The 24,878-nt window shown below is 37.1% G+C and overlaps 1 protein-coding gene and 1 pseudogene across 1 annotated transcript; one reads left to right on the top strand and one right to left on the bottom strand.

The window, feature by feature from the left end:
• The first annotated feature begins 12,197 nt into the window (after positions 1–12,197).
• LOC101699147 (neuropeptide Y receptor type 6) lies at positions 12,198–19,973 on the top strand. Its single transcript, XM_004836192.4, has 2 exons — positions 12,198–12,444; positions 17,538–19,973. Exon 2 carries the CDS (start codon positions 17,721–17,723, stop codon positions 18,834–18,836), a length of 1,116 nt encoding a protein of 371 aa, XP_004836249.2. The 5' UTR covers positions 12,198–12,444; positions 17,538–17,720; the 3' UTR covers positions 18,837–19,973.
• A 1,142-nt stretch (positions 19,974–21,115) lies between these two features.
• Positions 21,116–24,636, bottom strand: LOC101698782 (TAF5-like RNA polymerase II p300/CBP-associated factor-associated factor 65 kDa subunit 5L pseudogene; annotated as a pseudogene).
• Between the last annotated feature and the right edge of the window lie 242 nt (positions 24,637–24,878).

The following is a 24,878-nucleotide window of genomic DNA, read 5'->3' as shown; positions in this document are numbered from 1 at the left end:
CTCACAGCCTCACCAGCATTTGTTATTGGTTGATTTCTTAATAAGAGCCATTCTTTCTGGAGTGAAATGGAATCTCAGCATTGTTTTAATTTGCATCTCTGGAGTGATGTGGAACATTTTTCATATATTTCTTTTCTGTTTGTACTTCTTGATCTGAGAAATGCCTATTCATTTCAGATGCCCATTTTTGGAATAGTTCTTTAAATTTCAGGGGTCTGATTTTTTGTAGATCTTTATATAGTCTAGATGTTAGCTCTTTGTCTGAGGAATAGCTGGTAAAGACCTTTTCCCATTCTGTGGAGTGTCTCCTCCCTCTATTGGTAGTTTATTTTGCTGTGCAAAAGCTTTGTATTATGATAAGATCCCAGTTGTTGATTCTTTGTAATATTTCCTGTGCAACTGAGGTTTTGTTTTGTTCATAACGTCTTTGCCTACACCTATGTCTCTAAGAGTTTTACCTATTCTATCTGCCAGTAGATTTAGTGTTTCTGCTTTAATATTTAGATATTTGACCCATTTTGATTTTAGTTTAGTGCATAGTGAGAGATATGGGTCTAGTTTTAATTTTTGGCATGTGGAAAGCCAGTTTTGCCAGCACCATTTATTAAAGAGGTTATCTTTTTCGCAAAAAAAGGTGTTTGGCTCCTCTGACAAAGATAAGGTAGCTGAGTACATTTGGAGTTGTTTCTGCATCTTCTAATCTGTTCCATTGATCCTCATGTCTTTTTTTTTTTTTTTTTTTTTTGCCAGTACTGTGTTGTTCTGTTTTTGGAAGTTTTTTGGTTGTTTTTTTTTTCATCACGGTAGCTTTGTAGTATAATTTCAAGTCAGCGATTGTGATGCCCCCTGCCTTGCCTTTGTTGCCCAAAATTGCTTTTGCTACTCTAGGTCTCTCCTGGTTCCAAGTGAATTTTAGGATTGTTTTCTGTATTTCTGTGAGGTATGCTATTGGTATTTTGATCAGGATTGCATAGAATCTGTATAACAGTATTGGAAGTATAGCCATTATATTATATTGGCCATTTTCATTGTATTGGTTTTGCCTACCCAAGAACAAGGGATATCTTTCCATTTTCTGATATCCTTTTCAATCTCCTTTTTCAGAGTACTTTAGTTTCCAATGTAAAGGTCTTTTACTTTCTTCATTAGATTGATTCCTAAATATTTCATTTTTCTTGATGCTATTGTGAAAGGTGTTGTTTCCCTAATTTCTCTCTGAGAGTTTGTTATTTGTGTACAAAAATGCTATTGATTTTTGAGTGCTGACTTTGTATCCAGCTATGCTACTGAATTTGGTTATTAAATCTAGAAGTCTTTTGGTGGAGTTTTTGGGGACTTCTATGTAGAATATCATGTCATAAATATCATGTCACAAATAATGATAATTTAACTTTTTTCTTATTCTCTCCTTATTCTTTTTTTATTTCTTTCTCTTGTCTAATTGTTCTGGCTAATGTTTCCAGAACTATATTGAATAGAAGCTGTGATAGTGGATATCCTTGTATTGTTCCTTATTTTAGAGTGAAAGCTTTCAGTTTTGTCCAATTTGTATGACGTTGGCTGTTGGTTTTTCATAATATGATGTCAGCTGTTGGTTTTTCACATTGAGATAAAAACCTTCTATTCCAATTTTCTGTAAGATTTTTATCACTAATGGATGTTGAACTTTGTCAAATGCTTTTTCTGCATCTATTGAGATGATCATATGGTTTTGTCAATGTGGTGTATTACATTTGTGTGTGTTGAACCATCCCTACATTACTGGGATGACTGTTATTTGGTCATGGTGTACAATCTTCTTGATTTGCTGCATTCTGTTTGCCAGTATCTTATTGACAATTTTTGGATCTATGTTCATTAGGGAGATTGGCCTGTAGTTCTCTCTTTTGCTTTGATCATTCTCTGGTTTTGGTATCAGGGTAATGCTTGCTTCCAAGAATTAGTTTGGGAGTATTGCTTCCCTTTCAATTTCATTAAAGAGTGTGAAGAGTAATGGCATTAGCTCTGCTCTCAATTTCTTATAGAATTCAGCAGTGAATCTGTCAGGACCTAGGCTTTGCTTTGTTGGTAGTTTTTAAATTACATCTTCAGTTTCATTGACTGGTATTTTGTTATTTACAATTTTTATATCTTCTTGATTTAGCTTTGGTAATTAACATGTATTTATGAATCTGTTCGTTTCTTCTTCATTAGCTATCTTATTAGAGTACAGATTCTTGAAGTAGGTATTGATGATCTAAATTTCGGTGGGGTCTGTTGTGACTTTGTCCTTTTCACTCTTGATTGCACAGATTTGAGTTTTTTCTTTCTTTTTTTTGATAAGGTTGGCTAAGGATTTGTCTATTTTATTTCATCTTTCAAAGAACCAACTCTTCAATTCATTCATTTCTTTATATTGTTTTCTTAGTCTCTATTGCATTAATTTCTGCTCTGATCTTTATAATTTCCTCTCTTGTATGTGCTTTGGGTTTAACTTGCTCTTCTTTTTCTAGAAGCTTGAGGTTCAACATTAAGTTGTTTATTTGAGCTCACTCTGTTTTTCTGATGTGGGAATTCACTGCTATAAATTTCTCTTGAAGGAAGGCTTCTACTGTTTCCCATAAGTTCCAATATGTTGTATTATCATTATCATTTAATTGTAAAAACTGTCTAATTTCTTCTTTAATTTCATTTGTGACCCATTGGTTGTTCAGGAAGGAATTATTTAATTTCCACGTGTTTATGTAGTTTTGTGGTTTCTTTTGCTACTGATTTCCAGTTTCATTACAATATGATATAATAATATGCATGGGATAATTTCAATTCCTTTACATTTGCTTATGAATATTCTGTGAGCTACCATATGGTCTATTTTGGAGAAAGTTCCATGTGGAGCTGAGAAGAATATGTATTCTGTTGTTGTGGGGTGGAATACTCTGTAGATATCCACTAAGTACATTTGTTCAAAGGTTTGCTTCAGCTCTGATATTTCTTTTTTTATTTTTTTGTCTAGTTGATCTATCTATTTGTGACAATGGGGTATTGAGGTCCCTCATTACAATTGTATTAGTGCTTATCTGATTTTTCATTTCGTTAATGTTTGTTTTGTATAGTTGGGTGCATATGTATTTTTGATCGTTAGCTCTTGGATTGTTCCCTTAACAAATATGTAGTGACCTTCGACTCTTAATCAGTCTTACCTTAAAATCTACTTTGTCTGCAAATGAAATAGCTACCCTTGCTTTTTTCCATGTTCCTGTCACAGGGAGTATTGTTTTCTATCCTTTGACTTTTAGTCCATGAATTTCTTTTTGAGTTAAATATATTTTTTTGTAAGCAGTATATTGTTGGATCTTGTTTCTTGACCCATCCTGCCAATATGTTTTTTTGAATGGTAAGTTGAAACCACTTACATTGATGGTTATAACTGATATGTACAACTACTGATCAGAACTATGTCACCTTGGCTAAGGTAGCATAATTAGTAATAACAATGGCATCAAGTGCAGCCTAGAAAATAATAAACTGTGTTAACTAGTAATTTGCCACCTTTAACCATAGGAACAAGGTTTATAGTTATATAACAAAATATAAAACAAACCAGAAAACTATCTGGAGTAAATATTCCCTCAATGGAGCAATTTTACCATCAAGGGAGAAAATGTAAAAGGCATAAGAGGAAAAAATAGAGAATTAGAATTGAAAGTGATTAGAAGCAAGGCTGTAGGACAAAGGAAGATTATCCAAGCTTTGGGAAACTGGTGAAGGCAGGAGGGAAAGAAAGAAGGGAAAAACAAGAACAAAAGAAAACAAAAAAAACTATAAAAAACAAGAACAAACAATTTTTTTAAAAGTAGGGCCAGGGATTTAGCTCAGTGGTTTTGCCACCTGCCTTGCAAGTGCCAGGACCCATGTTCAATCCCCAGTACCAAAAAAAAAAAAAAAAGAAAAAAAGCAAAGAAAGGAAGAAAAATGTCCACTTCAGAGTATGTCTCCACTGTCACTGCTGGATGAAGGAGGCAGACCATGCCCAGATCCATATTGGATAATTCTAGCAAGTCTGCAGTAGAATTAAGGTGGGGTGGTAGATAATCCCTGCAAGCGTGGGTTTTCAACTCTACAGAAGTTCAGGCTGCTCATGCTTTCTGGGTGTGAGGCTGGGACCCAAGTTGTTCAGCCCACAGCACTCTGGGTGTCTCTTGCTATCTTGAATTCAGCTCCCTGACCCTGGATATCTTGCTCATCCAGGTACTGGGAGCCCTGAGAAGAAGACAATCCACAGCTGCTCTGGTCCTGAGTTCAGCTAGCCCCTTCCCAAAATGGCATCTGGCCAATCTCCCTCTCCTGGGGACATTTGGACTGGAATCATTTACCAGCCACTGCAGCCTATAGCATCCACTGCTCTGTTTCACTGGTGCATTTCTCCATGGAGTCCTCTGGAGACACCTGCAATCACTGTGCCTCTGTGGGTTTGAGCCATCTTTCTCATGCTATGAGCTAGGAGTCAGAGAGAAAGTGCCATTTGCCACCTCCTTCTTCTGTATTAAGGTCCCTCTCTTCACTCTCCCCATGGGCTCTGATTCTCCCTTCAGATTCTTCTTGGGTTTGGGGGATCCACCTCCCCCCTTCTTCTCTTCCCCAAGTTGCTATACTCCAGCACCTGGATTCCGAATCTCAGAGAGGCTGATTTGCCATTGCTCACCACTCCACCATCTTTCCAGAAGTCCTCAACACTGTAATTGCATGCAAGCTGGTATTCTACAAATTAACAGCTACTTCCGGTCTTCAAAACACAAAGTGCCTTAAAAACTATTTCTTAACAACATTCAGATATTTAAATACTACTTAAAACTGACTTAGAGAGCTAAAACATTTTTAAAATTTTAAAAGTTCTTATATCTAAAAATTTAAAAATTCACTTTAAAATGACTAAACCTTAAAATAAGCAAATAAAATACTTTTAAGCATATTCATGTGTAACATTCACAGGGTCTAGGCCAAGAGTAGAAATGAAAACCCGTACTGTATCTCTAAGAATGTAAAAGTTATAAAATGAGCAATCTGTTGAATAAGATGTCTAAATAAGGTACCTTGGCAAATTTTTAAAATGTATAGTTATGACTTCTATGACTAAAAGTTGACAAACTATCAAAATCATTGAATTTAATAAATATTGAACATGTTTCCATATAACATTGATGAGCTAATAATGTTTATATAAATAATAACAAAAGTAATATATAATTTATACATGGTAATATATTCTATATCATTTATTTACCTTACCTTACTTTTTTCTGTTCATTCTTTTTTCAATTTTTAAACAATTTTATTGGTACATGTTTGCAGTACATAATTATATTCCTCATGTGGAGTTGGCACATGTATATAACACATCTTAGTTCTTTTATTCATCCCTTTCCCACCCTTCTCTCCCTCCTCCTTCCATCTCTTTTCTCCCTTTTCTTTCACAAAAGATATATCTCCCTATTTCATATTATTTATCTTTTATTTTGGCCTTCGTTTATATTCTGGGTTTCTCATATAAAAGAAACTATGTGATATTTAAGCTTGTATGTCGTACTTACTTCACTTCACATTTTGACCTCAAGGTCCACTCATTTTCCTACAAATGAATCAAGTTTATCCTTCTTATCACAGAATAGTACCACATTGTGTATAAATACCATATTTTTTCATCCATTCTTCTACTGATGGACATATAGGCTCCTTCCAAGATTTAGCTATTATGAGTTGTGCTGCTATAAACATGAGTGTGCATATATCACTGCAATATGAAGTCTTTAACTCTTTTGGGAAGATATCTAGAAGGGGAATATCTTACCTTACTTTCATCAAAATCATTAATAATGTTCTTATTAACAAGCTTTTCTCATAATTTATGTAATATTGGCAGTAAGGATCTAAAGGATTAAATGTGTTTTAAAATGTAATGTATTCAAAGTTTACTAAATTTTTAATAATAATGTATACTTAAAAATTACTAAGAGAATAGATGTTAAATATTCTCATCACACACAAAAATTAAACAGGGCAGGTGTGATGACATATGCCTGTAATTCCAGCACTCAGGAGGCTGAGATAGAAGGCCATCCTAGGGTACATAAGCAAAAATTTGTCTAAAATTTTTTTAAAGAGTGAATTGATAGATGTCAAAACATTACATTGTACAACACAGATATATAGTTTTTCATTTGTCAATTAAAAGTAAAAAAAACACTGATATAAGAATAAGTGCATAAAATTTGACAGTATCATCAAAATGTATAGTAAATGTGAAAAACCAAAAATGTTAATAATTTTCATATTTGTTCTCAAATGTTACCTTTCTCTAAAATAATGACAGAGCCAGGGATTTAGCTCAGGCATTCCACCACCTGCCTCACAAGCACAAGGTTCTGAGTTTGATCCCTGGTACCAATAAATAAATAAATAAATAAATGCATACATAAATACATAAATAAATATAATATAATGACAATTACCTATAAAATTAAAAGGCAAAATACAAATTATAATTAGCAAATACCAAATGTTATTATAGTAAAATTTATTATAATAAATTTTATTTATATTTTATATTTATTATAATAAAGTTTAAACATTCATGTAACTTAAAAAACTAATAAATTCTACTATATACCTAAAAAAAATAAAACTACTCATGATCCTAAGGTTCAAGGCTCATCCATTGTCAATGTCAACAATGTCTGGATCTTCAAATATAAAATTTAAAAGTAATATACATTGTTTAATGTTGCAAATATTTTTCATCTGCCATGAGATGCTGTTACAAATAGCTTATTTACTATTATCTTCATAGCCACAAATTGGAATACAAAGAGAAACAAGAAAATAGATGCTCAGCAATCCTGGGAAATAGTACTTCATTATACAAAAAATCAATTGCTCTTTAGCTAAGTTAATTTGTGCCCCTTCCCCATACTCCGACGTAGTATCAGTACCAGCACCAGTAGCCCTTATCCTTTATACTTTCACACATAGCCACCTTTTGTCTCAAGGGAACACAGCAAGAGACGAAGAGAAGTGTGTCTGGGGCCTGAACAGTATTAGTCGCCACATTTGGGTTACAGTTTTATTGTGCTGCTGAGTGCTACATCACAAATGACACTTGTTTATGTAAAGGCCTCTCTTGAGCAAGTCTTAAAGTGTAATTCTAAGCTTTAATGAGTAGCTATTTCTTCTAGGATCTATTGAAATCTAAGGAAAAAAATAATCCAAGCAGGTTAACAACAGTTTTTAAGAATTCATATGAGCTATTAAAGTCAAAACAATTCTTGACGGAAGAAAAGACAGCTGTAGCAGAATCAGAGAGAGAGAGAGAAAAAAAATGAACGTTTTCATTACCAACCTTCTACAGTAATAAATCATCACACAGATGACTGGGACTTGAGTTTAAAATATAGTGATTGTATTTTTCCAGGTGCTTCTCAAGCTTTGTTTTTCTTATTATGGTAAAAACATGGGCTCAGAGATTCACCTAATTTTTAAATTTAAATTTATCAAGGTATATAAGATTAAAGATAATTAAATGTGCCTTATAACTAAAAATAAAGCACACGAAACAATGAGAACATATATCAGTGCTAGAGGGGCTCTGGAGAAATAAGAAAAATCAGAGGTTTAATTCTTTCTTTGGATACTTTTATCAACTTTATTGCATGCTTGTCCTATATTGCCTATAAGTTAATTTTGCAATTAAAGTGGTGAATTTTAACTGAGGCAAACAAATCCTTAATGCTTGCTAAATTTTATCACCAACAAGAACAAAAAGACCTACACTTCCAGCATTTTTGGCTTAAAAATCCCACAAAACTTGTTTCTCCATTAATGAAAAATTTTCCATTCATACTCATTATATATTCATTATAGAAAACTTGGGAAAATACTTAAAAAAAAAAAACATGGGGCCAGGGATGTAGCTCAGTGGTGCCATGCCTGCCTGGCAAGCACAAAGTCCTGAATTGAATTCGATCCCCCACCCCCTAAAAAAAAAAATCCCAAAAAACTAAACATGATGAAGTTTAAAAATTGCCCATATTCTCATCCTAGATAAACCATTCAGTTGGTATATTTCCCTTATTCTACATGTTGATTTGCATATTTGTTATCATACTATATCTAGAATTTTATACCATGTTTTTTTACTTAACTGTACATCATAAGCATTTCTCATACTTTATGTAATCTTCTAACTATCATTTTTAAAGGCTTTACAATAGTCTATCATATGGTAATATTCTAATTTGCTTAGTCCTTCCCCTACTGTTGGAGGTTTAGGTTGATTTTTTTTTTTACTACAATAAATAACATTTCAATGAATATCTTCATGTAAGAATCTTTTCCTATATTTCCTAATATTAGAATACAATCAGAGGTAATGGAACCAAGGAAATAAGTATTTTTAATACTTTTAAAATGTTTGAAGAGCTGGGAATGGTGGCTCATGTACATCTGTAATCCCAGCATTTGGAAGGCTGAGGCAGGAGAGCCACTGTGAGTTCAAGGCCAGCCTAGAAAACATAGCAAGATCCTGTTTCAAAACACTTTTCTCCTTTTTTTGGAGACAGGGTCTCAGTATGTAGTTCAGGCTGGCCTTGAACTCATGGGGATCCTCCTGCCTCAGTCTCCCAAGAGGTGGGCTTATAAGCATAAACCACCATGTCCAGCCAGGATTGAATGATTTTTACAGGTGCTGTTTTGTTTTCTATTTCTTTGTTATTGAAGTTGAGCTATTTTTCCTCCAAATATTTAATAATCTTTTCTATTTTCTATTCTAATTGTCCATGTCATTTGTCTATCCATTGGAATTTTAGTAGTTTTCTTGTCAATTCATATTTGTTTCCTAAAGTAAAACACTTTATATCATATTTGTTGTAAATATTTTACCCACTTTTGTGTCATAATTAAAATAATATTGATTTTTAGAGGCAGATGTTTAAAATTTTTTAGACAGGCCTGGGGATTTAGCTCAGTGGTTTTGCCACCTGCTGCATAAGTGCAAGGACCCAAGTTTGATCCCCGGTACCTAAAAAAAACAACAAAAAACAAGACAGGCAACTCCACTTGTACCCGTGTATTTTTTTCTATTGAATTCATGCTCATTCTTTCATTCAATAAGTATTCACTGAATACTTGCTACGTGGCAGAAGCTAAGCAAGGCCACTAAAGATACAGCAGGAGGTAAGACATAGTTTTTGCCTTTGAACCCTTCATATTTTAGTAAAGAAGTCAATAATCAAGCTGATATACTTCTTTAGAAGCATAATTACTGTTTGTGTTAGGTAAAACCAAGGAAATAAAGTATTATTGTGGAGAATAAAGCAGCGTGGATGATTTATTTATTCACCATGATCAAAGAAGAGTTTCTTGATGGGATGACCTATAAGTTAGAGGAAGTTTCAAAAATCCTCTCTGTTTCAAGTCAGACATTTACTTATATTGGGCATTGAACAATTTTTTAGTCTATTTCCTTACTTAAATTCTTCTGCCTGGAATTTATTGTGGAGTAGAGTATGGAACTTAATATTTTGTTCTATGTGGCTAATTAATTGGTCTAACAGCATTTACAAAATAATCCTTTCTTCCTTCAGAAAACCTTACTGCTTTCCTATTATATATTAACGTTTTATAAAAGGAAGGGGAAAGGTGGAATGGAGAGAAGTCAGACAACAGGTACCAAAATATAGTTATAGAGGAGGAGTAAGTTCTAATGTTCTATAGTACTGGAGGGTGATTATAATTCACAACAGTTTATTATATGTTTTACAAAGAACTAGAATAGATAAGTCTAAAGTTTCCCAATGCAAAGAAATAATGTTTAAGGAGATGGAAATGCTAATTACCCTGATATGATATCATACATATTATATATATTATATATAATATCATACATATTATATATGTATCAAATAATCACACTGTGCCCTCTAAATATATATATAATAACTACATGAAATAAAAGTTGAAAACAAAAAATGCATATATACTTTTCCATCCTATTGATGGGTTAGTTCTTGACTCAGAATTATACTGATTTAATTTTTGACACTTAATACTTAAAAATATGTAGCATGGAAAATCATGTTTTTCCCTTTAATCCATTTTGCAAAGCTATGTTCACTTCTTTATTCTTTTTTAAGTTACTTTTTATTACTCCTATTAGTAATATATAATATCCTATTATATAAAATTCACTGGAATTAAATTACATCTACAGGGTAGGAAGAATGAAATCTTCATGATACTCAGTCTTTCCATCCCAACATGCCTATTTTCTCTTCAGTCTTTCTTGAAGGCATGCAGGTATCACCCAAGCTTGATGTCAAAGCATGTCCTTGAACAAGAGAAAATGAAGATATTTTGTTAATCTCTCATTATTTATTAAATCAGACTATCTCTCTGCTTGCACCTAGGTGAGAAAAATAAGAAGAAGAATGGACTTTTAACCACAGAACACAGGTTTACATCAAACATTTCTTTTAAAATTAAAAAAAAAGAAACTCTAGTTTCACCATTTCTCAATTTCCCACACTCATTCTAGACTTTCTTTGGGAAGGGATGTGAGAAAAGAAAACAATGAACCCTGTTCTTAGCTGAGATCATATCCTTCTGCTAAGAGAAATTCTAAAAAACAACAACTACCACTTATTAAACATCTACCAAGTTCTGTCATTAACCTTCAAAAGAATCCTGCAAGATAGATGGCAATTTTCACCTGACAAAAAAAGAATCTAAAGTTCAGAAAGGCTCTCAAAGCCACCTAGCTAGGTAATCTTGAAGACTCCTGACTGAGAATTGGTTCTCTTTGACTCAAAATCTTCACCAACATTACAAATAACTAAAATGATTTCTTAGTAGCAATCAAACCTGTGGCCGCTGCTAGTGTTTTCCAGTATTTCATCCATAGACAAGATTTTGTTTGTTTGTTTTTGTGGTACTATGGATTGAACATTGGGCCTTACACATGCTAGGCAAGTTTTCTGACCCTGAACTATTTCCTCCAGCCCAAGATAGCTGTTTTTCAATAAGCCCTAAAATCTTATAGTTTACTGCTCTATAGTTCAAGTATAAACAGGTAGGTAAGTAATAGGAATACTTCTAAAAGGTGACTGAGGAAAGGAAGGCAGGAGTAGCTGAAGTTCTTAGACCACATCCAACTTCCTACAGAGAAGGAGATGGGCTTCCCCTTCTGCTGTACACACTCATCCACCCTACCTTCCATCCTACCCAGCCAGTGAGTGACCTGGCAGGGTTCTACGAAACAGAGTCACAATTTTAACACTGTCGACTGTATGGGAGCTCTGAATTTTTGCTGCTTAGTTGGTGTACTGGGTGGAGAAGGAGAATTGATTCTCAGGGCTTAGTTCCAAAATTTAGGGTTCTTTCATTGAATCTTTGGGTTAGGAAATATTTTCAAACACTGCTCCTCTGTCCGTTACCTGATGAAAGAAACATTTTCAACTACACTTAGTATTCTATAAATGTGTTTCTTAGAGCTTTCAAACAGTCACTGTAAGGAAATATTTCTTACATTTGGTTTAAATCTTTTTCAATCTTTTGTAACAATAAGGAAGAGTTCCCTTCTAATACTTTCTCAAAAGCAAAAAAAAAAGGCCAAATTTTAAGCTCTCACTTTCATTTATAGTCTATAGGCAACACAACTGTGAGTTTCAAAGTGGTACATAAAAATCTTACATGTAATACGTACTTCCCTAAGAAAATTAGAATTGTGATTTTAAAAGCACTTTTATTAGTCTCACAAATTATAGCAAAATCTGGAGTAAAACTCATCTCTTCATTAATGCTGAGTTCTCTAACCACAACTATTAATATTTATTAATATTTTCAGAAATATTTAAATCAAAGTCTGATTTGGCAAAATTTGTTTTGTTTGTTCTTTCTTGGTATTGAGAATTGAACTCAGGGCATCACGCATACTAGGGAAGGGCTCTACCACTGAGCTATATCCCCAGTCCAAACCTAATTTTTTAAAAAGTATTGAATGTATATGTAGGCCAGAAAATGCGACAGATTTTCAAGAGGCACTTTTATTATCATTCTTACAAGATGATGGAAAGTAATATTTTGAAAACATCTCTTAAACAGCCACATCCAGCATCACTGCTGCAGGGATTCTTGACTCCTCCCTCCCAGCTCCTCAGGGGCCTTCAGCACTGGATTCCAGACTGATTCTCTGTGCAGTGATTCCAGCTCTGGGAGCAGCTCCTGAAATGAAGCTCTAGATTGTTTAGTGGACAAATAAGCCAAGAAGAGAGAGGGGTGCACTGGGATTTGGAGAGATGCCCAATGTACCATCCTTTATCAGAGAAATAAACTTTAATTTAAAAAAGATAAGGGAATGAAGAAAGAAAACATGTAGAAGAGGAAGAGAGTATCAATAGAGCTAGCAATTTCTAACAGGTAAGAAATTGGGAAACAAACCTTTAAATGCATTTCATGTTAAAGTAGTAAAGTTTTAAAATGTGAAGATTATTACAAATGGGAGTTGTAGTGTTTTCAGGCCTAATGATACCAATTGTCTCTGCTTTGCTTATATGATTTTGAAAAGCAGCCCTACAACTTTAGAGTGTATACCAGTGTAGGAAAATTATCAAAAGAAATCACCAAAAGCTAGTATGGGCAAAATGGAGTAATTATTTTAGTAAATAAATTTAAAATCTTGGTATATGCATTTTCATTGCCAGAGTTATACTCTCCTATCTCGATGCATTTGATGTAATGTTATTTCAAGAATTAAAAACATCAACTTCCCTAAAATAAAAATCTCAGTCATTAACCTTCTAAGAAAATTAAAGCAAATTCAGAAAATCTGTGTTGGCTTGATTTTAAGACTATGTTTGGGAAATAAAATATGTATATCTGCCCTATCATTTTATATAGGCTCAGGCAATTGTTAAATTCAAGAAAACATACATGAACAATTTTCAGCAATGAAAATCAAAGTACATATAATTAAAAAATGGATGAGTCAAAGGTAATCCTCAAATTTTAAGACAGCACATATTTCTGCAGTAGATAGACATGAAGTTTGATTTTGAAATAGGTGAATAATAATTGAATAGGATAAGGAGATTTGTATGTTGAATAACCAGGCCAATTATACTTTTTAATAAGGCTGTAAGAGAGGAGGCATTTGTTTCTTAATGCTTATTGGATTACTTAATGTACTATGTTCTTAGGGTAAGCTCTAAGAGATTCTAGTTTTGTTTGTTTTATGAGAACAGAGATGATTAAAATGATTTTTTAAATGACCAAATATACTTGGAATATTGCCTTGTACAAGGTTTATAAAGTAGAAGTCTTATTTCTGGTTCAGCTACTAACTATGAAACCATAATCATTTCACTGATCTTAATTTTCATGTTTATAAAATCAGAATTAAAGTATCATTCTTATGGAGACTGCTACAGAGATCAATTAAGACAACCAATGTATCAGCACATGTATTCTTGATGAATTAACTTATGAAAAGAGCAGTACTTTGAAAATTATTAAGCCCTAAACAATCGTGAGATGTTATTTGCATCAGCACAACCACAGCATCTGTATCCCTTGAAATTTAAAGAAAGAGAGTTCTATGGAGGTGCTTACAGTGTGCTCCTGCCCTGGTGGGGACCTTCATACCTACTTGTGGGGTAAGGTTCATTTTGCCACAGGCCACAGACTCTAAAGTTACATAAGGGAATTTTTTTAATATAAAAGAAATAGAAAATGTTCTACTCACTTGCCTTTAAAATTAAGAATAGTAAATACAAAACTTAATTCAGGAAATATAAAATATGAGGCAGCAGAAAATAGTGGAAAGAACATGGAACTCTGAGAGCCAGGACATTTGAGCTCTGGTCACTGTAACATCTGTCAAGCGAGAGGAGCATGTTAGACCTTTAGTCTCTCCCAGGTCAAAATATCATAGCTCCAAATAATCCAAAATATGCCTTCATTTTTTTCTTGTGCTTTACTTTTTTCCCTATGTTTTGCATAATTAAGGGAAAGGAGGAAAACAGGATAGAACACGACAGACAGAAAAAGAGGAAGACAATGAATGGTAAGGATAAAACACAGAGAGACCAAGGGGCAGACACACACAAATTCGACCCTCAACCTTACCCCAACCCACCCCAAAACAGAACTGAGTAAAAAGAAGACACACACCAACTAAAGACATTCAGATACAGAATAAATGTGCACATATCGATTATAGCAGAGTGATACCTTTATTTTGTTCACTTAAAAACTTGTCAACACAAAACTATAAAAAAATTAATGTAATGTTGTAGTTTCACATTAAGAGCTATAAATGGAGTCAATTCAAGGTAGGTGCCTCATGAGCTAGATATAATCAAGTCAAAATTTCAAGATAACCTTTCTCTGCCATACACTACTCCCACTTTTTAAGCAAACTGTCACTTGTTATTTTTCAATCTCATATCCCTTGATCATTTCCAAACAAGCAAGCCAAAAATGAACTTCTCTAAAGTAGAAATGCATCCCAAGCACTTTTTTATGAATCAGAGCTTACTATTACTTTGCTTCAAATAAGTAATATTTAAATATTTTTAACTTAATAGTTACCAGTGATGTAAAGTGTAAATCTCACATTGCAATTTGAAGTCTATATTTGGGGATTTTCCTAGTAATCTGATCTGAATCAGGCAGAGGATACTGGATAATATAACTTCTGTACTCTTCTTTGAGTCTTTCCCAGATGGGCTCATCCAACATTCTTCTGACTTTTCCAAGCCTCTATAGGAATTTATAGGCTGGAAAACAATTTTTGCTTTGCTACTAATCAGCAACAGGAGAGTAGAAAAATTTCCACCCAGTTTCAGACCTGCTGTTGCAGGATGGTGAGTAATTCCCATTTCCTAGGCAGATAACCCAGATCAACAAGAATAGGCAATTTAAGGTTTCCAACATCTATTCCCATCTCTACTATCAATCTATTGGGAACTCTGCAAAATTCTGTAAATTTTTTCATATGCAAAGAGAAAACTGGTATTCAGACCATATTTGCAAGATTCATAGGAACTTTTTCATATAGACAATAATAGCTGAGGGGAAAAAAACATATATAAAAGACTAGGCTGTTTTTGTTTGGCTTTAATTACCCTCTTGGCCCTTTCTCCCCAACAAATTTGATGTTGGAGAAATAATTATAGAAGATATGAAAGCATTCTTCGCTTTTTGGAGGATGGGGGCTAGATCAATTCCATTCAAATGACTGACAGGTTCAACAATGATAACAACAATGAGCACTTAAATGTGTAATGTTTGACAGTTTATAAAATGTTCCAAAGATATTGCATCATTGGCTCTTATAGATTTGACAGAAATTAAATTTTTAAATTTGATAGATGGAGAAATTCAGGCCAAGGAAAGGAGTGGCCTGGACAAGCTCACACAGCTAGGTAGTAGCAGCATATATCACCTTAGAGGAAGCCCAGGGCTCTCTCCAGCATACCAAGCTGCATTTGTTGCCAATGATTATTCCCTTTTCTTTCTTTTCCTCCTCCATCTGAAGCTTGCTTGGTAAGAGGCTTCTAGCAATCAAAGCATTCTATTTCTCATTTTCGTTCTAGTCTACTAACTGATCATAAGTAGTTTACATATATTGAAATTCTCCTTCAATCATTATCTATGAACTCTAGATCTGTTGAACAGCTGAATCACAAAACCTTTATTTCAAACACCATGGTTCATAAATTTTGCTATTTCTCCTCATGACCACATCACATCTGAGCCACAGAAAAGTTCCCTGGCTCTTTCTTTATAAAATATACTGTCTTTATCAACAGTTTCTATTCATGTGTGGTATTTTTATGGTGTTCTTCATCATGGTATCTATTGTTGAAAATGTTAGAATTCTTAAGATGATTTCTTTCCAATAACAATCTGCTAAGCCTTTGAACTCAGGAAAAATACGAGAGCAGGCCAAAGTAATTTCAAAGAGCACATAAAAGTTCATTCTCTTTCATTCCTTTTGCTGATTCCTTTATTTATGTTGTTTTCTTCAAATTCCTAAAGAATAAATCAAAATCAGGAATTGGTTCCCCCAGCTTTTGCCATCTTTCCACATGTTCTTTTTTAGCCAAAAGCCTTATTCTTAGAATGGCAGGGAACTCATCATGCCTGCTGTGCATCTTGATATGAATATTTCACTGAGTATGACTACCCTACAATAAGAAGAGCCACAGGACTAGGTCAATCCTTTTCTCTGAAAATTAGAAGAAGGGGCCTTGAGGAAGGAAAGACTGGAGGAATGGTTTCTAAACAAAGTTAACTCTCAGTAGTAGCTCACTAGGCATTGGATGCCTTGCTTTGATTCCCCAGAATCTAAAAAATATACCCCCAAATTTCCCATGCAAAGTACAACTTTAACCCCAGAGAGTAGAAGAAGTAAAAGGAGGAGATGCCATATGCTAGTCCATAACCACCATGCTTTGTGATTCTAATCCCAGCTTAAACTAAAGGCTAGAGGCCCTGGCCCATGGGGTTGACAAATTTTATTCAACCCACACATACTGAAGACCCAATTCTATGCTCTATGTTGGGGATTAGGGACCAATTTAGTTGCATGATCCATTTAATCCTCACAACTCAGACAGATATTATTTATCCCCATCTTACAAACAGGAAGCTGAAGAGGGAGAGTAACAGACTTTTGTCAAAGTCAAACAGATACCAAGTAGTGATGCTCTAATTGGAACATATCTTATTCCCTTTGTGTTGCTATAACAAAATACCACAGGTTGGGTAATTTATAAAGAATCAAAATTTATTTCTCACAGTGCTGGGAGATGGGAACGTCAAGATCAAGGTGCCAGCAAGTTTAAGGTCTGGTGAGGGAGGGCTGCTGTTTCTTTTTTTTGTTTTTTGGGGGTTTTTGGGGTTTTTTGCTCTCTGTTTCTAAGATAGTACTTTATCATTGCACTCTCCTGAGGAGATCAACACTGTGTCCTTACATGACCAAGGGATAGAAAAGATGAACATACCCCCTCACTCCCTTCTATAAGGCACTAATTCATTAAAACGGATATGGTCTAATCACTTACTTCCTAAAGGTTCTGCCTCTCAATACTGTTGCACTGAGATATGAATTTTGAAGAGATTCCAGACATTCAGACTGTAGCAGCATCCAATTCCAAATATAGTACGCTGGTCTCTACACCATAATCCCTACCCTTACAACTTTTACGGTCTATGTATGGATCAAGCAGCTACATAACCGGATAACCCTAAACAAACAAAAAATACAGAAGTTTGAGCTGCCTCATAGGCAGCTATAGGGTGACTGGATATCATCACATTCCCTATGTCCCTAGCTCTAACGACTATACCAATGAGACTAATAAACCACCCTGAGAGATTCGGGTACAGGTACACACAGACCCCCTGGAAACTTGTCTATGTCCTCTCAGGGACATAGTTCCAGTACAGAATTATCCATATTGTTAAGAACTTTCATTAATATTCTGGATTCTCTTTAATTTTAGGTTCTCAAGAACATGCTCAAATCATTCATACGTTTTCATCAAACACAGAGATCAGAGAAGACTATACTCTCCTAATCACTTACTGAAAGTCGCAGAGCAAGGTGTTTCCCGTGAATTGACAGCCAAAATATCCACTCATAATACAAGCAAGCTTGCAAAATATTTTCTTACAATCCTGACATAATGGAAGTTTCTCTAAACCAGCCAGCATCTAATGAATCCAGTGCAAAGAGCAACCACTCTGCATTTTTCTACTTCAAATCCTGTCAATCCCTTTCTATAACCTTACTCTTGCTGCTCATAGCCTATACTGTGGTCTTAGTCGTGGGCCTTTGTGGAAATCTCTCTCTCATCATCATTATCTTTAAGAAGCAGAGAGAAGCTCAGAATGTCACCAGCATACTGATTGCCAACCTCTCCTTCTCTGACATCTTGGTATGCGTCATGTGCATCCCTTTCACGGTCATCTACACTCTGATGGACCACTGGATATTTGGGGATACCATGTGCAAACTCACTTCCTATATGCAGAGTGTCTCCATCTCTGTGTCCATATTCTCACTGGTATTAATTGCTATTGAAAGATATCAGCTGATTGTGAACCCCCGTGGCTGGAAGCCCAGTGTATCTCATGCTTATTGGGGCATCACATTGGTTTGGCTCATTTCCCTTCTGTTGTCTCTTCCCTTGTTCCTGTCCTACCACCTCACTGATGAACCTTTTCGTAACCTCTCTCTCCCTACTTCCATCTATACCCACAGGGTGGCCTGTGTAGAGAACTGGCCCTCCAGAACAAACCAGCTCCTCTTTTCCACCTCCTTGTTTATGCTCCAGTACTTTGTCCCTCTAGGATTCATTCTTATCTGCTATGTGAAGATTGTTATCTGCCTTCACAAGAGAAATCAGAAGGTAGACAGGATGCGGGAAAATGAAAGCCGGCTCAGTGAGAACAAGAGGATCAACACAATGTTGATTTCCATCGTGGTGACCTTTGGAGCCTGCTGGCTGCCCTTGAACATCTTCAATGTTATCTTTGACTGGTATCATGAGGTGCTGATGAGCTGCCACCATGACCTGGTATTTATAATTTGCCATTTGGTTGCCATGGTTTCTACATGCATAAACCCTCTCTTTTATGGCTTTCTCAACAAAAATTTCCAGAAAGACCTGATGGTACTTATTCACTACTGCTGGTGTTTTGCACCTCAGGAAAGATATGAAAATATGGCCCTCTCCACTATGCACACAGATGAATCCAGGGGATCTTTGAAACTGGCCCACAAACCAACTGGCATATAAAAATTGGTAATACTTAATGCCAAAGCCCTTCTTTAATAGAATACAGAGAGGTAATGGTGGGGGATAGTGCAAGATACAAAAAGAAGCCAGAACCAAAAATATAGCAATGTTATACTCAGTTTTGCTTTAGACTAATCTTATGTCTCATATATCAACCCAACATTCCATCTGACACACAGACATATACCACCCCTTTCCCTTTTCTTAAGAGAATAATAGCTCAAACAATCAAGACACTGACATTTGTGGTGGAGAATCAAGTGAGGAAGCAGATAGGCAAGAGAGATAGGGGTGGTTGGAGAACAAAGTTCCTGGGTCCTGTTGTGCAATGGAATATCCACAAAAGTGATTACTAATGATACGAGCCATAAAAACAATCCTATTTCTTCTTACCACTGAAGAAATTCTACTTTCAGATATGAAACTAACTTTTAACCATGGAACTGTTCAATTGATTAGCCAAGTCAGAAAGTGCCCTACCACAATTTATTATTTAGTTAACTAAGTTTCGATTCAAATTAAGGGGGTTGGTGTAGCTTAACATATACACTAGTATAGTAATTACAATTAATTCCAATGCCTGGATCCAATTCCCTGCTTTATAATAACAGTATATTTTCTTCACTAACAATGCTATTAATGTTAGTAGAACTGGCCACAAATTCTTTAGCACTCCTATTATACTAGAAGTCACTTTAACTTCTTAATGGAAGATATAGATACAGCTTTCTATATTGAACAGAAAGCTTTTTATCTTGAATTATTTATGTATATTAAGTAAGGATCATTGTGACTCTATTATTGGCCTGAAAGACTTTACAACAGCAACTTTACAATTACAATTAGCTCCAGATTCTAAAAATACTGTCAAATATCTTATTACTTAAACATCTTCAAAGCTCTCTCTTCTTCACAGAGTCACTTACATAGGAGAATAACTAGATTATTTCAAAAAAGGTTCCAAAGCTAATGTTCAAATAGCTGTTTGCTTGGAGACTTTAACTAAATCATGACCAGCTTTGTCATTTCCTTGGATAAACCTCCTTTATACCTATTAAATTTGAACTGAAGCTTATATATATATTGTAAATATATAAATATATAACCATTTTCTTTTGAATAAATATTGTCTGAATACCTGTGTTTTTCTCCTGAAAAATTTCTCATCCTACCCCTCTCCCTTTTTGTTCACTCCCTCCTCTCTCTTTTTCATTCTCTTCTTGATTTCTATTCTGTCATTTGGGGATAAATGAATAATAAAAGTCCTACTGGACACCCTAATGAACTAAAATGTGTCTCACTCTATTAGCTGCACATACTATGATCTAAAAACCAAGTTCAAATGGTGTCTATCTTAGAACCCTAAAGGTTCAAAACTGTGACTTCTTAGCCCATGAAGCAGTCACAGTCTTCCTACCCTTTCATAGTAGTTAGTCCTATAGTTAAGATCCAATGTGATATTTGACTTATTTGACAAAGAAATATTGAGTCCAGTTTCCATTATTAAAGTGATTCTGATCAAACCACTAAAAGCAGGGAAGAGCATCAGAGTAATCCTGCTCCCTCCCCTCATTCACACACATACACTCACTCTCTACCCTTGCCTCTCATCCTCAGCTTTCAGAAAAAATCTAAATATATGATTAGATATTATGATATTCTTTCTGACTCCATAATAACAGCGATTTTCTTCTATAAAGCTCTTGTTTCTTCTTTCAAACTTTCGTGAGTGCCAGTAAAATAAAAGTCAAGTCACTAATAGTGTAACTATCAATACTGTCTTTCTTGTGTTTATTTTTTATATCAAAAAAGTAGTGAATTAAACAGACTTTTTAATGCTTGTCTTTGCCGTCAAGGGACTTATGTTATAATAAATGGAATGCAGGTCTTTAAGTGGCTACTTAAGAAGGTATAATGGAAATATAAAGCATTGTTGTTTATATTATTGTGGGAGCAGAGATGAATATCATACCAAAAAAAAAAGTGGAAAATTTTTAACACAGCCCTCTTTCTTCTGTGTTTTATAGTATTTTTGCATGATTCACACCAATGTGGTCTACAGTTGAGCCACCCAATGAATGATGTAAGGTCCATTTCTCGCAGTTGTTTCCAATTAATGCCAGAAGGGCCTGTCCTCATCCTTTTAGGAGTCCAAGACCATAACTTCATGATGTTTGTCACAAAGCCCTAGAAAGAGACTCCACTAGCCAGTATGCCAAAAATCTATCTGACCTGAAGTTACTTTGAGTTGAGAATAACTTCTCATGTCTATACACTTTCCAAGAGAAAAAGACTCTCAGCAGGATGAATAATATTCACATAAGAACCCTCAAAGACAGTCACTATTCTGAATGTGACTGTCATTGAAAGAGAACAGAAAATGCTATAACACCCTTGCAACAAATCCCTAGATTTTCTCTCTGCCCATTCCTAAAAGATGCCCAGCAGAAATACCCAGACAATTTTAAAGAGATAGAACCAACAACATAAATCATCAGAAAACTCAAAGGTAGTTTAAATGTGCCTCTTTTTTTTTCTGGTACTGGGGATCAAACTCAGGACATTGCGCTTTCGAGACAGGCATGGCACCACTGAGCTAAATCCCCAGCCCAAATGTAGTTTAAATGTGTTGGGTGAGTATTTTCTGCAATGTAATACATGAGATTTTGAAAGAGGTATAAATAATTTGATTAAGCAACATATATGGAGTCTCAACTCAAAGAAGTTATTGAGGTTGAACAGCATAGTTCATCAGCCTAAAGAACAATCAATCTCTCTTCCTCTGAGCTTTATTCTTTTTTTTTCCCCTTCGGAAAACAGAAATATTTAATCCTTTCCCCATACATTAGAACTTGCTTTATCCTCAGGGCACAGTTTGACATGTGCATGCGCACTCAGGATTCACCTCATGGTGCACTCACTGCAGGAGAGAGAGTAGAAATGCTAACCTCTGGCTAATGGTCACTCTGAAATCTAATACTAATTTTATCTTGTGACTTACTCCAAATTATTCTTTTTTTTTTTTTTTTGGTACTGGGAATCAAACTCAGAGACTTGTGCTTGTCAGGCAGATGCTGTGCCGCTGAGCTACATCCCCAGCCCTCCAAATTATTAACCATAATCTTTTTTTTTTTTTGGTGGTACTGGGGATTGAACCCAGGACTTCCCACATGCTAGGCAAATGCGCTACCACTAAGCTGCAGCCCCTCCTACCATAATCTTTCTTTTCAGGGGAGAGAATTACTGATAGAAGTGCAGCCAAGAAAGAATCTTTCCTACCATAATTGCAAGAGAGCCCAGTGTTCTCAGTCAACTCACCCTCCGACTTCCATAAACATGCCGTTTGGTGTGCTCAACGTGCGCCCAAGATTTCCCCTTCTCCTGATACACTGAGCCACCAAAATCTCTGAATTCCCTAAAGCTCAAAATTCCAAGTATCACGCTAGTGCCAGGAGTCAAACCTGAAGATAAAAGCGGAGATGTTCCTCTCTGCCAGTGCTAGGTTTCCTCCTTGCAATAATAATCATCATCACAATAACAATAATAAAAAATCCCGGCTGTACCATTCAGGAAAAGGATTATCCCTCCCTTTGCCAGTTCTGTCCCCACTTCCCTCCTCAAGGGTGGCCCAACTGAGGGTGTCTAGGGGTGCTGTGGAGGCCACTTGGCACCTGCCCTCAGTAAGCACGCTGGCAGAAGGACAAGACAAAAATGGGAAGGTGCTTGCACACAGGGTCCCAAGGGTCCTCTGGGAACATGCCACTGACCTCAGAGCACCCTAGTGCTCATCTTGAGTCCAGGAATCATTGAGCCATGCCCTGGCCCTGACTGAGTCCCATGACAACGAGGCTGCATCGGGGGAGGGCTCTTTCACAGTCTGTCAGCAACTTGCTCACCATGTCCACATCCATGCTGCAGCCAGAGGCCTCTCACCATAGCCCAGTCCATTCCAGCCAAGGTAAGAATCAATGTTCCTGATTCTCCTGTGTGATCCCAGTCACAAGAAGCAGGTTGCAGGCCATGAACTGCACGCTCAGGACACTGCTCATCTCCCAAGTGCAGACACCTACGAGCTCATTGGAGGAGCCATCTGCAGGCGCACTACAGCATGTGTTCTGGAGGTCCCAGATGCGCACTGAGTTGTCCACGGAGGCAGAGGCCACTAGGCCACTGTCAGGGCTGAAGGCGAGGCTGGTGATGCTGTCTGTGTGGCCTCTCAGCTCTTTAAAAAGGGTCCCGGAGGCCAGGTCCCACAGTTTTGACCGCTGGTCCTCACCAGCAGATGCCAAATACTTCCCGTTGGTTGGGAGAGAAAGCCAGAGAGAGCACAGGGCCACGGTGGCCTGTGAAGAGCCTCACCGAGTTCCCCTGCTGGGCACTCCACAGCCGGACAGTCTTGTCGGTTGAGCCGGTGGCTAAGTAGTTAGAGTTAGGGTGGAATCTGACACAGTCCACATCTGCCAGGTGTCCTGCATATATCCTCAGTGGGTACGTCCGATCAAAGGACCACAGCCTGGCGGTGCGGTCATGGGACCCACTGGCAAAGTACAGGCTGTAGGGGCTGATGTCCAGGTCCCACACGGGGTAGGCATGTTCTTGGTACAGCACAGTGTTGGTGAAACTCCCCAGATCCCAGTACCGGATGGACATGTCCTCAGAACAAGAGAGCAACCCTGAGCTGTCCACAAGGAAATGTGTGCTGTACACTGGTCCACAGTGTCCCCGCAGGATTTTCATCTCCGTGCCTGCGCTGTCCTCCTCATCCTCCTCTTCCTCCAGAGTATCACAAGCCAAGTGGATATGTGATGTGTCTACAAGGTGGGGCTCTGATTTCAACTTCTTGGACCGCAGACTCCAGAGTTTTATACAAACCCAGCAGCTAGCAGCTTGCTATTGGGGGCAATTTCTGCAGTGTTCAGCAGCTGCTCCATGTTGTAGAAGCCGTAGAAGCAGATGGTGGTGAGGGAGGGGGGGCATCCTTGACACGTTTGATGCTCTCTTGTAAGACTTCCAGTGCAGCCTCATTCTGTAGAATGGGGCTGGGCACTTCCGGGGGCTCCAGGTCGCTGCTCTCACTAGGGGAAGAGCCACCACTGGCATAGAGCTGGTAGTCTGTTCTCTTGGCAGGCTGCATGTCCAGGTGGATATGTAAGGTGAGGACCTTGCACAGGGCAGTGTTGTTGTCACTTTGGAGGTAGCGGATCAGGTAGTTGTAGCTGTCTTCCTGGAGACGGACCACGTACTTGTTATCTAGGAATGCACGAAGCTTGAAATTGGACAGGATGTCCTGGATGGTCTGAGTTGTCTGCAGCTGCTCAATAACATCCTTCTGGCTTGCATTCTGCAGGAACATTCCATGGAAGCAGCTATAGAAACTTTCCACTGTGCTTTTTGGGCTGCTCTGGACCAGGCTGAGATGGAGGTAGACAAACAGTGGGTAGAGAAGGGGCATAACTTCATGGTTGTACTGGGAATCAGAATCAGTGAGAAAACTGCGCAGTCATCCAAACTGTACTTCGTATTGCTGGGGTTCTGCCTGGCAAGGGGCTGCAGACACTATGTTGGCACAACCAGATTCTGACTGGACTGTGAGGTTGGCTGCCATCTCCTCAGCAGTATGAGACAGACGCAAGCCTTGCTTCAGTGGGCCATCTGAATCCACGTACTGCCGGCGCTTGAGGTAGCAGGACACTGCCATCTGGACTTGCTCGGTGCGCACCGGTTTCATGACTGAACATCCCGGGCGGCTCCTGCTCCCGCCGCCGCCGCCCGCTGCAGGGCCTCGCTCCACTGCCGCTAGCCGGGCCTCCGCGCCCCTCGCCTCGCCGCACCCGTGGCTCTGGGCAGTCGCCCCATGACCGCCTGACGGAGGGGCGCGCCGGCTGGGCCGCAGACGCCGACGCCGCGGCCAGGCGCACTCGGCCCTCGGCTGCCTCTGAGCTTTATTCTTCATAGCATAATAAACTAAGAAAAATGAATTTGTTCTTTATAATGTACCTAGTATTGTCTTAGGTATAGATAAAGGGTAAGACGCAGCTTTAA

Source organism: Heterocephalus glaber, unplaced genomic scaffold, assembly GCF_053883595.1.
Source record: "Heterocephalus glaber isolate CG9 unplaced genomic scaffold, H.glaber_assembly_v1.0 deba00001606, whole genome shotgun sequence".
Classification (NCBI taxonomy): domain Eukaryota; kingdom Metazoa; phylum Chordata; class Mammalia; order Rodentia; family Bathyergidae; genus Heterocephalus; species Heterocephalus glaber.
Note: the sequence above shows the minus strand (reverse complement) of the source record. Positions and strands in the feature narration are given on the sequence as shown.

Coding starts and splice junctions, on each gene's coding strand:
- LOC101699147 (XM_004836192.4), top strand. CDS start 17,721: ATGGAAGTTTCTCTAAACCAGCCAGCATCTAATGAATCCAGTGCAAAG.